Source organism: Aphidius gifuensis, linkage group LG1 (genome assembly GCF_014905175.1).
Source record: "Aphidius gifuensis isolate YNYX2018 linkage group LG1, ASM1490517v1, whole genome shotgun sequence".
Taxonomy (NCBI): domain Eukaryota; kingdom Metazoa; phylum Arthropoda; class Insecta; order Hymenoptera; family Braconidae; genus Aphidius; species Aphidius gifuensis.
This window is the reverse complement of record NC_057788.1, coordinates 26,818,817-26,834,543: the sequence shown is the minus strand read 5'-3', so window position 1 is coordinate 26,834,543 and position 15,727 is coordinate 26,818,817. Positions and strand designations below refer to the sequence as shown.

General features: G+C 24.6%; 1 protein-coding gene across 2 annotated transcripts in view; it reads right to left on the bottom strand.

The window, feature by feature from the left end:
* Positions 1-5,652: 5,652 nt before the first annotated feature.
* The window catches only part of LOC122858436 (fatty acyl-CoA reductase 1-like), a 34,238-nt gene continuing 24,163 nt past the window's right edge, over positions 5,653-15,727 (bottom strand). Inside the window, exons 12-14 of one of the 2 annotated variants that reach the window (XM_044161344.1) lie at positions 8,076-8,203; positions 7,032-7,200; positions 5,653-6,903 (exon numbers count right to left, since the gene is read on the bottom strand). In XM_044161344.1, the coding sequence (XP_044017279.1) occupies positions 6,809-6,903; positions 7,032-7,200; positions 8,076-8,203 (392 nt within the window). In that variant the 3' untranslated portion in view covers positions 5,653-6,808. The remainder of the gene's footprint in view (positions 6,904-7,031; positions 7,201-8,075; positions 8,204-15,727) is intronic. The other variant, XM_044161354.1, reaches the window with a different exon arrangement.

The window sequence follows — 15,727 nt, the reverse complement described above, 5'->3', positions numbered from 1 at the left end:
TCCGTTACAAGATCGAGACCACATCGAGACATTCTATAAGCTCAGAATCCCTCCAGTGGTCTTTGTATATAAAAAAAATAAAATAACAAATAAATCGATCGTTACTAAGCCAATTTTTTTCTTTTCTTTCTATTATTTTCAACATTCACGTATTGAATCCAAATTTTATTACAAGTTAAAATAGTTTCATTTAAAATTCTTTCATATAAACAAGAATCATTGTAAACAAGTTCAATATCCATCAGTCCTATCCAAAAAAAAAAATAAAAAACCAATCGAAAGATCCAAGTTGATTCAAGCATCAAATTTCCGGTCTTTTAAAATTTTTTTAAATCAAAGAATAAAAATTGGAACAAGAATTGAATATTAAAATATAATAAAAGAAAAAAAAAAAAAAAATTAAAAGGTTTTAAGATGAATAGTATAAAATGGTTATCAACAAGTTATTATTTATGCTTTTGTTCGTTAAATATACGTGAATAAATGTTATCATAATAATAATAATTATTATTATTATTTTGTATTGTTATTATTTTTTATTTTTATTATATACTCAGAGTTATAAGATCATCAAGTCCTACTGTTGTGTCACGTACAAAGTGCATACGGAAGCTCGTCGTGAAATTAAATATTTCATCAAGGTATAACCACTTATGAGCTTCGTCAACGTTGGTCGGTTAAACTCGTTGAGGTTTGCTTATCATCACTCTCGTTATTTCTTTTTTTTCTTTATTTTATTTAAGCTTCACCACCCTCTCATTTTCACTCCCTCATAGTTTTGTAACGAGTGTCAGATAAGGCATGAACTGAAAGTTGACTTTCACATTAACTGTATGAATATAGTATTTTATTTTTATTTGTGTTAATATGTATATGTGTTATTTTTGTTTTTATATGTGTTGAAAATGTCCGTTAAACTGGCTATTTATTATCAGGTCACCTTGATGATGATGAATTGTTTTTTGATTATTTCACGCATTTATCTAAATTTTTTATCAGCATTTACTTAATTCATCAAATTGCATGGTTTAAAATTAAAAATAAACAAAAAATCTAAAAATAAAATTACTTTTAAATAGACGAGAAAATAGTAAATAAAGTATTTAACTAGAAAAAATAAATAAAAATAAAATTTATAGCTTTTTGAATAATTAGCTATCTGTTGAAAATGTTTTTTTTTTTTTTTTTTTTATGTGGCAACTCATCATTGATGCGTTATAAATTTGACCAGTTGCGTTTATCATTCCTTTGATCATTCATTCAATTCTAGGAATGTTAATATTACAGTTTGAATATATATATTTCACATACTAAAAATTAAAAATTCAAGTATATATTTTAACATATTTTTCTGTTGATTTAAATACAACTAACTTTGAGTGATAATTTTTAACTTAGTCAAGTTTACTTTACACTTTTACATTGGATATTTATTTTCAAAAAAATAATTTTCACGAATCTATTGACTCGTATATGTTCGATTGATGTTGATAAATTTATTTGCAATGTGAAGATGATGAAAGCATAATATCATGGTGAAAATAGACGATCAAAGTCCCCTATATTCAAAGTGCACTCGAGTATAATGTACGTACGTATAACTAACGTTAGTCAAAGACGAGTATATACATAAAAAAAAAGCACTAGTTTGATGGTCGAATGATTCAATGATATTTAATAATACTTGGATATGAAATCACTTGAAAATTTAGGAATTCTTTCTTTAATTTTACAAAATATATGTCATACAATTTTCATAAGTATTTTTTCATTTTTTTTTCCTATTTGATTGAGATTTATGTGATGAAAAATTTCAAAAATCAAAAGAAAAATTGAACAATACTTTGAATTAATTGTTTGATGGTATACTTAGTTTATTTTTAATAAGTATTTATTGATCAAGATAAAATTCTTAATAGTCGTAAAATGAGCATGACAATATATCTTAAATTTGAGGTCTCCCAAGGAATTTTCTGGTTCGCCCTTTCCTGGGATTCATCGACGTGCTTCAACTCTTTTATCGACGTGCTCTGGATTCCCGGGAGCACATTTTTTCTTTTTTTTTTTTGGGCCGTTCGTATAAAACGTGTTTTTACTTGTGAAGCTGTAGGAATTGCCCCCGAGGAGGTGGTGCAGCACCAAAGCGTGTTTTCCCTGACAAAAAAATAAAAGGGCAAAACAGCAAAAAAAAAAGAATTAAAGATTGAAGAAAAAAGAAACTACAAAAAGCTGAGATAAAATAAAATGTATAGTAACCGTGACTCAATATTTACTTCCAGTTTATGAGGTAAATGTGTTAAAAACATTAATATAATATTTCAAAGTATATATTCAATATCAAATATCTAATTACAAAACTGAATAATAATATTGTATCCAATTAGAAGCTGTTAAAATGCATGTATATAATTACATCAGCAATATTAATTGCACGTCAGTCGAAATTTCAATTTCAATATATAATGAATCAATTAAAACTTGAAGAGAAGCTTATTCAAATACGTTTCCTCATGAAAAATATGTAAATATAAAATATATATCATTTTCATTGACAAATAACAAATTGATTTAAAACAAATAATTTAATATTTTTGCATTATTATTAATAACAACAATGAGAAAGAAAAAAATTCATTTTCAAGTATAAAAATTGTATTTTCTTTTTTGTTGTTATTCATTTATTCTTTTTGATAATGTTAATACCATATGTTAATTTAATTATACAAATGGCATTTGTTGTGAAAAAGTAAACCACAATTTTTGAATACCACAGTCTATGGCTTTTTTTTTTTTTTCCACTACGATAAATTCAAGACTACTTCAAAATTGCGCGTTCAATTTGGCTGACTATAGCTTTACTTTTTCACTCGCTTGAGCCAGCTGTTAGATGCCATTTGTTAGATGGCTTCTTCTTGCAAAATGGTCACACGTGGTGAAACACTTTGAAATGCTATGAAGAAGAAACCAAATGGATATGGTTCTTGCTTTTATTCAAAATCTATGTGACATGTATGCAAAATTATCGTACTATTAACAAAAAAAAGAAATTATTTGTGAAAATATTAAATTATTTTACGAGCAAAATTTCATATAACTTTATTCAGTTGGTAATAGTTTATCGAATTATTTTACTATCCATAAATTTAATTTTTTTTTTTTTTTATTATATTATTTTATAGATTTTTATTTTTGTAGTTTTATTCTATTTTTTTTTTTGACAAGCACAATTCATGAACACGATCAATCACGAATAGTAAATATTATATGCTCAATTTTGTTGCTGATTTTTGTTCATTTTAGCACACATGTATATGATTTATTAAGCTTGCCAGTATAACCACAGATTAAGAGGGCTATAAATTTCTAAACTTCATAAGTTGGTTTTTAGAAGGGTCTATAAATTGTCACAATTTTAAACAATTAATTTTAAACGTTTACAACTTGTTCCATATGTTTTTTACTATTGTTTTTTAATTTTATAATATTTCAACAACTCTATTCTAATATATTATTTAAATAAAAACTAGTTTCAAAAATAAAAAAAATCAAATGCAGGAATAAAAAAATCTTTCTCTTGGAAAAAAAAGAAAAATAAATGAAATAAAATAATGAAAAAAATATTTGCTTACATTTGTACAAAATAAAATGTTTTGGTTGTAAATTCAAACTAATGGAAAAAGATACGTCTCGTTGAACAAGTCGTATTTTTATAGGATGAAGAGAAGTGTGAATGAAAAATCAGTGGTTGAACAATGAGCTGGTAGTGGTTTAGCCAAGGGATATATAAAAAAAGACCAAAAATAAAATAAAAGGGTAGATCGAAGATTTAGCCAAACGGAAAAAGGTGATTTGAAAGTCGTGGTGAATGTCCAGGTCTGCAGAGCACCGATATCGACCAAGACAACGGATTCAAGAATAGTAGCCACTCATGACCCGTATTTTTTTTATAAAAGACAAGATAAAAGACAAAAGTAAATGATACTTGTAAAAAATTATTAAACGTAAATAATGTAGTAATTATTTTACTACTACATATCGTTTCAATTATTTTTAAAAAGGTCAAGCAATTTAGAAGAAGAAAAAAAAATTGCTAAATTGAATTGGAACACGTACATCAATCAAAGCTTTAAAAAAAAAAAATGATTATTAAATTTAATTTAATTAGTATTTAATTGATGATAAATTAGTAGTTAATTTTTACTGGCTGACCTCAAAATAACTCGACCACTGTGCCCGACTAATACGTTTTTTATCTACTGAAAAATACTAAAGTAAAAAGTCATAAATTTAAAAATTATAAAAAAATAATATAAAAAAGTATTTCAAGTTAAACTTTTTGAGAATTAATTAACGGTAATGAGAAAGAAAACTTTAGTAATCAATGTAGCTTGAAATATATACTCAGTAGGAATGATTCGATTTTCAAATACATTTATACTTGGTCACGTGTCATTGATAATTGAGAACTAAAAACGCCACTTGTCGTTAACTTTTTCCGTCTCTTTTTTTTTCTATTGATAATAATCATAAGAGATGAAAAGGCAAAATTAACTAAACATTTAAAATTTTATTTTTCGTTTGATTTATTTTCTACGCAAATACATTTATTAAAACTTTCAGTGATTTTTAAATAAAAACTTTATCACAATGAGATCGATGTTTAAAAATATCATATTAATTTAAAATATATTATAATGCTTTTAAAAAAAATTTATAAATGTATATTTTTTTATTCAAAAAAAATGTACAAGATACTGTTTGAAAAAGTAATTTTATTTATCGATTTACAATATCTGTTTTGTATGTTAGAAATTGTTTCTTCACCGCAAATCTTTCAACGTAAAAACGGATTCTCTATTTATCAGACCAGTGTCCAAGGTGACCTTTGGTATCAAGATCCACCTAAATCTTATTGAATGGAAATCTCGTTTAAACAAAAGCGACAGAAAAAAACAATGAATAAAAAAAGTCTACAGATAGATTCATCTAGATTCAGTTTCAAATTATTCGATACGTATATTATACATTTTTTTTTTATTTCGTTTTTCATTTTCAATATCATACCAGTGATGCGTGTAATGGTTTTATAAAGTTATAAGCTTTTAAATGTTTTGCAAAAGAAAGAGAATATAAAAGCACAATATAATATGAAAATTGAAAATTGTAGAATTTTTATATTTATTTATTTTTTCTCATTGTTCTTAACGTGGTACTTTTATAAAACGACAACAAATGCCCTTCACCAATTTCAACCAAAAGTCGTTGTCTTACCTTTTTCCATTTCTTTTTTTTTTTATTTTTCTTTTCTATAAGACGTGTTCCACTTAGCTCCGGGTGCTTTCATAAAACAATTAGAGTGCCTCTCAGTGAGCTTCAGGCGTTTTGCTTAATGAAAAAGCTTGGGATCTATTCGAGGTACCCAGCATTCTCATAGTATCTACTACGATTCGTTCAAAGCACAGTGAGACACACTGTCAACGTCCTTAATTCACAAATAATAATTTCTTTTCGTTTTTTTTTTCTTTGTTGGACAATTCTTAGACTACACATAATCATAAAGTTTTCTGAAATGTAAGCAAAAAGATTAATAAAAAAAAAAAATGTTCATGTCTGTCTTCAGTTTTAAACATGAATTATATTATTACAAGACAATTTTTATATCACAAAAAAACATCTTATCAATTTGATTGTTTATTTATTAATTTTTTCAAATAATAAATCAATAAAATTTTTTAAACAATTGAAAAACAATATTAAGATAAGGGAACAACAATATTTTCAATTTTTGGTATTTTTTTTTTTCACTTTTCACATCAATCAAACTGCTTTACTGTATAGCTTAAAGTAAAAAGTTTATACACTCGAACAAAAATCATCATGTTCATTTTAAATTTAATTAAATTTTTTTTTTTTTAGAAACTGGTCCCTTTATAAAAATAAAAAATAATAAAATCAAAACCATAATATTTATCTTTTGGTTTTTATTTTTTTAAAAAAACATGTACTCATAAATTTTACAGAGAAAAATTTTTTAATGTATTTTTTATATTCAAGTTTTACCAGTCAGAGTTTTGATATATATATAAAATTCAGTTTCTAAAACTTTAACGTTTAAACATATTTTTTTTTTTACTTTATTTTATCCATCTCAAATTGCAATTCATTCTGTACAAGTGCATTGAAATTTTTTGTATACAACAAACCACAGTTATATAAATAATAATTTTACAAATACCAAGTTAACTAAAAGAAGAAAAAAAACAAAATAACCATTCGTCCATATCACTAAAAAAAAAAACACTCATTCAAATATTGATATGTGCAAAAAATTCTTTTTTCTTTTTTTCAATCTATATTTACAAATATTCAATTAATCTTACCTCGTACAGTGAAAAACCACAGAAATAGAACTTTAATTTTACCCTAATTCAACTAATTAATTCAGAAAAATATTTACAATTAATTTATTCCTCTTTCATATTTCAATAACATGATTATATATTTAATTTTTTTTTCCAACAATTTATAGTTGAAAAAAAAGTTAATAATTGTATTACCTATAATTAATGTCTTTATTTATAATCATTGTATACTGTATTATTGTAAATGGCACAGAGGGTTGATGTATCCATTGTTTTTTTCCAATTTTATAAATAAACCTTTCTTCTTTTAGATTAAAATTATTCATTTGTTTTTTTTTTAACTTTAAACTTTGTTAGTTAAAAATTGATAGTAATTGTTTTTAGCAATTTTATTATCGAAATTCAATGCACATGTGATCGTTGACACTTTTTCACTCACACAAATGTTACCAAATAATCATTCGTACAAGTAGTACAAAGGGTAAAAGCGTTGCTGAATTAATATATCCTCTACCATGATGCATTGCAGCTGGGTGTTCTTCTGAAACAATTTATATTTCTTAAATACTGTTACGAGAAAATACCTTTAAACATATATAGGCTTTTGGCTCTTTTTTTTCTTTCTAAATTTCTATTTTATAATCTAAATCTAAAAAGACGTGTGTGTACCATTCAGTATATGAACTCGAACAGTGTAAGGACTTGCATTACTTGGAGCACATGTGTAAAGACCAGAATCTTTTTGAATTGCTTTTTGTATAAGAAGACGACTTGATGTCACTTCACCTTTTTCAGTCACCAGACTGATACCTCCGCGTGGGGAATCGAAATTGATCGCCTGTTTAAAACATAAAAAAAAGATGATAAATGAATTTTTAAATTTTCAATAAACTATAACAATAATTAATTTAAACAATAAAAATATAAATAAATAATTTCTCACTTAAATTAAATATTTAAATCAAAATAAAGATCATTATCTTAATGACTTTTACATGGAAAAAAATAAAACTAAGTAGTATACTCCTTAAATAGTCAGACAACAACATGTATATAAATGTTTTTATGTTGGTACTTATTTTTTTTTATATTGTCTTGTCACAGTTACTACTTTTATAGTCTTTATTTATTTATTTTTATTTCCTTTTTTTAATATATATTATTTAAATGAAATATTATTTATAGAATTGGTTTTTTTATTTTTGTATTATTTTGTTTCATTCTATTGAAAATTTTTAAAGATTAATTTTACTGAGTATCAAATTCGATATGTTATGATACAACACAACATGCAATTTTTATCTGGACAATAAATAAAACTTTAAGAATGAAAAATTGTTGCATCTATATGAACCATGGAATATACTTTTAGCTCTGGAATATTTTGAATTTGTATTACCATGATTGCATGCTTATTCTCAATCGAAAAAATTTACTACATGAGTTCAATTTACTACCCCTTCATTTTATATCTGTATAAAGCAACACACACTCTAACTCTATCACATTATATACTTTTTACTTATTTATATTTTTTATTTCTTCTATCGACTTATCTACTTTTTTTCCATACAAACTTTCTAGAAACTACCTTACAAAGTTATGATCATATAATCTTCCATTTTGTCATCAAATGATCATTTTTAGTTATTTATTTTTTTCATATTCATATATTTTTTTTTATTGAGATTTATAAAAGTTTTTTAAACTCACTCGATGCTCATGACTCCAGATCATTGCTGCTGGCGGCTCAGGATTCATTGATACAACACAAGTTAAATTAATTATTCCACCCTTGTTAATAAAAAGATCTGGTCCACCAACAATTTCCGTAATTGGTTCTAAAATACATAGAAAAATATAAAATAAAATAGAGAAAAAAAAAAAATCAACATTTATACATTTATACAAGTAAATCAAAGAGTAATAAAAAATAAAAAAAATAAAAAAACTTTAAAGTCGTCCTTTGAGAGTTCGTAAAAAAAAAAGTCCAGGACAAAGTTACGAGCATTTCTCGCTTTCCACTTTATTTTAGTCTTGGTAGTTTCATAAAATGAAAGTCTCTACTCGTGAAGACATTAAAGCAGTCTTTTGATCCACTTCAACATTGGATCAACTTAAAAGACTCACTTTTCGATTCATTATTATTTTATTTTATTTTTTTTCATTATAATCTTAATTATCCAATTTCATCGAATTTTAGAACGTTAATAAAGTCTTTGAGAATACGTTCAAATTTTTTATTAATTTATTTATTTAATTATTTATTCATTCGTTTTCTTTTTTTTTTTGCTAGTTTTAAATTACTGTTATGGTATTTTTTTTTTTTTTTACACCTAGCAACCACTGTAATTTACTTTAAACACGATTCACATGTAATTTTTTTTTCTCCATTCAAGTGCATGCTGCTCTACTAAACCCAACCCCAATTTTATAAAAAAAAAATCAGCAAGTAACGGAGCAACAACATCCGACAGTTGCTATTGTTAATTTTTCCCACGTCGACGATTCTAGAATTGCAATAAGTCTAGGCATTTCAGCTTTGAAATTCGTTCAGTATCGTTTGATATTTTTCATTATTTTCTATCGTAAAAAAAAAAAAATTGTATAACAATGTGAGTTTGAAGAAAAATAGAATAAAAAGGCAAAAAAAAAAAAAGAGTCTATAGATGAATGATGAAGATGTAAAAAATAATAAAAAAAGAACTCATAAAAAAAAGACGTTTATGGAAAAAAAATAAAATAATAAGGCTTTGCAGTATTTTTAGAATAAATCGATAGATCAGTGCACAATTTTCAGAAAGCTTGACTGAAAGGTAAAACGAAAAATACCAGAAAAAAAATATATTGGATACGAAAGATATATCTTTGCTCGTTGAATTAGACCATTTCTATTATTGCCTCAAAAAAAAAAAAAGAAAAATAGTAAAATAAAATAACGAAAAGCACATTTTCTTCAATGATCCAATGCTTTTTTAACAAACTCTATTATAAAAATAAAATAACAAGAAAATTATATTTTTTTTATATCAACAAACATGTTATTACTACAACCATTGAAATTTTAAAAGCATCCTTTTTTAAAAAAGCATATTCAAAAGTTAAAAAAACACTTACAAGTTCATATTTAACTAGAATTTTTATAGTTTCAAATGAAAAACATAAAAATATATTTTTTAAATCTATATAAATTCTTTCTGTTATAAAATTTTTTTCAAACAAATAAAACAAGGAAATTAAATTATATTGTTTTCTTATTTGTTTCACATTCACATAATATTTTACTATAATCACCTTGACAAAAAAAAAAGATTTCAAAATATTTTTTGTCATATTATTCACACAAAATTTAACATAAATCTCATCAAAAATTTTAAAACTATTTTATGCTTTATATGAAATTTTTAATTCAATATTATATAATATATTCGATAACTCAAATGAATTTTTTCCAAAAGTATACACTTTTCAAAATATTAATTTAAAAAAACTAACAAATTGAATTTTTAATAATATTATTTAACATCCACATGATGTATATAAAATGTCAATAATAAAAATATTAAAACCAACATTATTATTAGTTCATAAATTTAAGTTAAATATAGTTGTCATGAACTTTGGCTTATGTAAATTAATATGTAATTATATAAATATATTTCATATTGAGTAATATACACAGTGAGTTGTATATATGTATATGGAAACTCTAGTTCAACCACGAAATGTAGATATCAAGGGTCATATACACGAAGGGTCGTCCGTTTGAACTGCAAGAGTGGATATAGTGACGATATGGTAACTGTGTAACGATGGCCACCCATATGTTACACGCCATATCGTCACACCCATGCAGCATATATAAATTTTCAAGCCAACCAAAGGATTCGCTTGTTCATATAGTTTACCTATTAAACAGATACCTTTCAACTGTATCATCATCAACGCAACAAACATCTTTCATACTTTGACATGTTTCGTTTTATTAAGGTTGCTTTGATAAATATGTCTATCAATTTATTGATTAAAATTGACACATATTGTGTTAACTGTGAAGCCAGTTTAACCAACTATGAAAGGTTCTTGATGTCATCGCTTAATGGGCCTTCTATTATATCTGGGGCTTTATTGCATGAGTTTACTACCAAACAAGCTTTCAATTATTTTTTTTCATATGTCAATTTAATCCTCATATGACACTTGTAATCTTTTGATAACAAAAAAATATATAAATATATATTTTGTCTATTTCTGTTTTAAAAAATAGGTTTATTTAATTTTTTTTTTTTATTATTCAAGCTTTCATATTTAAATTGATGATGGAAAAATATTAAAAATTTCTCACAAAAATTATTTTAATATTAAATTCGGAATATTTTATTAGTTTCATTTATTTTGAAGGATTTAATTTTTATAATTTAAATTTATTAAATATCAATTTATTTCTGATTTTTTTATAATTTGATTTTCAACTGTCAATTAAGAATTTTTAATTAAAAAAATTAACCATTAGTATAAGTAATTTTTTTGTCTCTTAAAAAAAATATATATAAAATTTTGATAGACAATTTATGAATTGTGAATGTATATGTGAATATGATAGTACCATTATAGACAAGATAGAACATGGATTGGTATTTCTGTAACCTGAATAAAATGCCCTCGTCAATCATCAGTATTTTTGACACGAAATTCAACAGCATACAACACATGTACGTATTGGGGGTTATTTTGAAATCCAAGAGGGTGATATTCACAATGGTTTGCATGACATCGTCTGGTATGAAACATCATACCTTACTTTATTTTTGCTAATAAAAAAATGAAGAAGTAAAAAGCATGACTTTTAAAGCGCTCAATTGATGGTCAGTTTAGAAATTATCATTTATTTTCTTAAAATGATTAGTGTCATAGGAAAATAGTCGACATGCACAGTTTGCTTTTGTTAACTATCGTAACAAAAACCATTATATACAAAGGTGTGCAGCCAAAAGCTTTGGATCGTCCAAGTTGATTTCCATGATTATGTTTTTAGTTTCTCACGATACCACCACCAAGGATACCTTCTACCCAATTTTCTTTAGCTCTTATTTTTTACTTTTATTTTTCAGTTGTTATTTCATACTCTATATTTACTTTTAACGTTTATATGTCTTTGAATAATACACTTTTTCAGATATTTTTCACGAAAATAGAAAACTTATATGAGCTAAATGTTATCACAAAAAATAATATAAAGGAAACAATTGTCATAAATCTTCCGGGATTTTCATTGCTTTGAAAAAAAATAAATAATTTATTTTATCAAGAAATTATATTTTAAAAGAAGTAAACTTTATAAAACATTAAATACCTCCTTGCTAATTATATTCTCCTAATACAAAATCCTATTTTTTTTAATTTCGCCGGACCAAAATTTATATTATTAGGGAATTATATTTTGAAAAAGGTAAACTTTATAAAACATTTAATACCTCTTTGCTAATTATATTCTCCTAATACAAAATCCTATTTTTCTTTTAATTTCACCGGACCGAAATCCATTTTATTAGGGAATTATATTTTGAAAGAGGTAAACTTTATAAAACATTATATACCTCTTTGCTAATTATATTCTTCTAATACAAAATCCTATTTTTTTTTAATTTCGCCGGACCGAAATTCATTTTCTCAGGAAATTATATTTTAAAAGAGGTAAACTTTATAAAACATTAAATACCTCCTTGCTAATTATATTCTCCTAATACAAAATCTTATTTTCTTTTAATTTTGCCGGACCAAAATTTATATTATTAGGGAATTATATTTTAAAACAGGTAAACTTTATAAAACATTAAATACCTCTTTGCTAATTATATTCTCCTAATACAAAATTCTATTTTCTTTTAATTTCGCCGGACCAAAATTCATATTATTAGGGAATTATCTTTTAAAAGAGGTAAACTTTATAAAACATTCAATACCTCTTTGCTAATTATATTCTCCTAATACAAAATCTTATTTTCTTTTAATTTCGCCGGACCAAAATCCATTTTATTAGGGAATTATATTTTAAAAGAGGTAAACTTTATAAAACATTGAATTCCTCCTTGCTAATTATATTCTCCTAATACAAAATCCTATTTTTTTTTTTTAATTTCGCAAGCCTCTAAAAAACCCATAACAGCAACAAAGATCATTGGTATTGTTTGATTCCTCCGTCACGTTATCACCTTTAAAGTATAAATATTATTATTAAAAAATACACGTAAACTAAATTCCAAATGATTACTACGTCATGTTAGTATAAACGTAGATCAAATTAAAAATTTGATTGTCAAAAATAAAATCGATCCTATCACGTTGGTTCATGATTCAGTTAGCTGTAAAGTCAGTGAAGCCATTCAATGAATTTTATTCGTTACATTCGCAGTAATGATAAAAATTGGTAAAAAAAAAAAAAAAATTCATAATAATAATAAAAAAAAAAAAATGAAATAAAATGAAATAGGATAAGGAATAATGAAAAAAAATATTATTTTTCTTTTTTTTGTAAAACGACAGATAATAATAAAAAAAAAAAAAAAAAATGTTTGAGTAAATTTATCGTACGTGATAGTGAGGTTGGTGACACACTGGTCTTCCGCATGAAAAAAGTTGTGTTCTATATACGCATTTGAGGTAAAATCGTTACACTATATATACCTATTGAAAGATTCTCAATATGGAATTCTTTATTTTAGATAAACCGAGCGGAAGGAAACTTGGCAGATATCCAGGATTGAAAATCATTTGAACGGGTGGGGAACGCCATATTGAACTAACGAAACTTTATTTCATCCGGATCACTTTTCACCTAGTCTTTTTTTTTTTTTTTATCTATCTTTTTCTATTTTATCTTTCTATCCTTATTCATCTCATTCGACCAGGTCAGCTTTTAATCCTTCAAGCTTTTACCTAAGAGAAATGAAAAAAAAAAATAACTATATACATGTACATATCCCGTTTCCGATTGGAAAACCCTCAGTGATCTCGATAAATTAACGTAAATTTACGACTTTTTTGGAATTGCATCGATACGATAACTATTTTTCGTCGCACCTGGATTGTAATAAAAAAAAATAATAAATATGAATCACAATTGTTAAATATATACAATCGTTTATCAAATTTTTAAAATAACGAGAAAAACAAAAAAATTGTATAGTTAAAAAAAAAATAATAATTTTAAATGAAATAAAAAAATTTCTTGTCATCATACATCATGTTGTAGAATTTTTGATAAATTCATAGTCTGACAAGTTGCTTGTTGATTGAAATAACAATTAATTGTGTCGACAATTCAATGTCATTTTCTTTTTGATTGACATGGTTGTAAAAATAAATAAATTTTTATATTTCATTGTCACTCTTTAAGATAATAAATGTAACAAGTAAAACTAACAATTATTTTTATGTTTTGATAATAATTTCAAAGTACAATGTCTGTCTTTGTGTTTCGATTACACGATGTAATAATTATAGGTTTTGTACTGTGCAAAGATCACAGGATGATAAGGATATACCTCAGGTCACCAACAAACACACGACTATATAATTACAAAAAGTTGGCTTCGTTGTTAGCCTTGTCTAAGGGTATAGCTGAGTTATTTTTCCAAGAGACTCCGTGATTGCAACATTAACTTGCAGCTAATCGTTTGCACGTAATCGTTTTTTTCCGGTATGTAGAACATCAAAAATTAAAAATATAAAAATTCTTTTTTTCTCTCAACAACAACAACAACAACAACAACATGAAAGGATAATAAAAATTAAAAAATAAAATTACTTCATGGTAAATTTAGAGCAATTATTTTTATCGTTCTCAAAAAAAATTACAATGAGTTTATAAACGTAAATTTTTTTCATTTTTTTTTTTCTTTCTTAATTCGTGCAAAGTGTTGAATAATGAATTTACTTTGTTCCTATATATATTATTACTTTAATATCCTTGGAATAATAATAGAACTTAGCATGTGTTAACATGGAAAAATTTATTTTCTAATTTTAAATTCTCTTTTACTTTTATTTATAAAAAAAAATAATAAGCTTTAGATAAATATTGCTTGTTTAATTCATTGTAATAATACTCTTTTTTTTCATTCAATTAAAAATGAACTTGTAAGCTGATTGTGATGTTATCATCATGGTTTAAATAAAAAGAAAAAAAATAATAATGAATTTTTCAACGAGAGAATTGTCAAGCTTTATTTTGTAAAATAATCAATTGAAATTTGTGTAAAACCAATGTAAATAAGTAATGCTTGGCCAACCGCCCAATTTAAAATGACTTTTCGTGGCATTTTGTAGAAAGTTAACAGTTGAAAGTTGTACTGTGAATCTATACTCAAGTCCACAAGTATCGTGAATTATTCAGTGTGATGTAATTTCATTTTGTACTTGCCACGTACTTTATAAAAATTTCAGTCTAATGACAAAAGTCTGCATATATTTGTCAAATTTATTTTTATACTCGAAAATAGTTTTTTTTTTTTTTCTTTTTTTATTATATTCCACAAAAAGTCATCATTATTTTACATATAAAAAAGTTGACTATTAAAAAAAAATAATAATAATAAAAAAAGCTTTGAAAATTAAAGAGAGAAATTTGATATTTTTAAATTAAAAAAAAAAATACAAATTGTGTAAAGCATAAAAAAAAAATAGTATGATAATTATTAACTAGTACTATATTATTTTTATTTATTTACGCTTTTTTTTATTTGACAATTTAAATATATGTATATTTTTTTTTTTCATTAAATTTGTTGTGAGAAAATCTATGCAAAGCTTTGAAAGAACCACGGAATTGATACAAAGCTTGGAGTTGTTGTTTGAAGGTGAAATACGTGAAAATAAAATAGTAAAAAAATAATAGAAGAATTGGAATGAAACAAAAGTAGTTGTAGAAAAGGGTGTTTTACGGAAGTTGTAAAAAATATAAAAAAAAAAAAATAAAAATTGTTAGTGATGCAGCTCGTTTTTTCGTCGAACAGTCGATGCACGTGAGCTAAATCGACGGAAAAGCTCAATTTGTTCTTCGGCTTTGGCACAATTTAACAGCAATCGAGTGCCAAAAATTCAAATAATCGATAATAATTTATTATTATTTTTTTATTATTTTTTTCTTAAACATTCGAATATATATTTGAATTGAAATAATAAAAAAAAAACTTATATTACATTTCTTTTATATATATTTTATTATTTAAAAAAAAAATAAAATTTATAAGCTTGAAGAAAATTCTCAATGCAAAGAAAAGTACAAAGCTTCTTCAATGCTCTTTCAAAGTTGAAAAAAATAGAAAAGACTGATAAAAAAATTGATGTTAGAATAAAAAAAACTT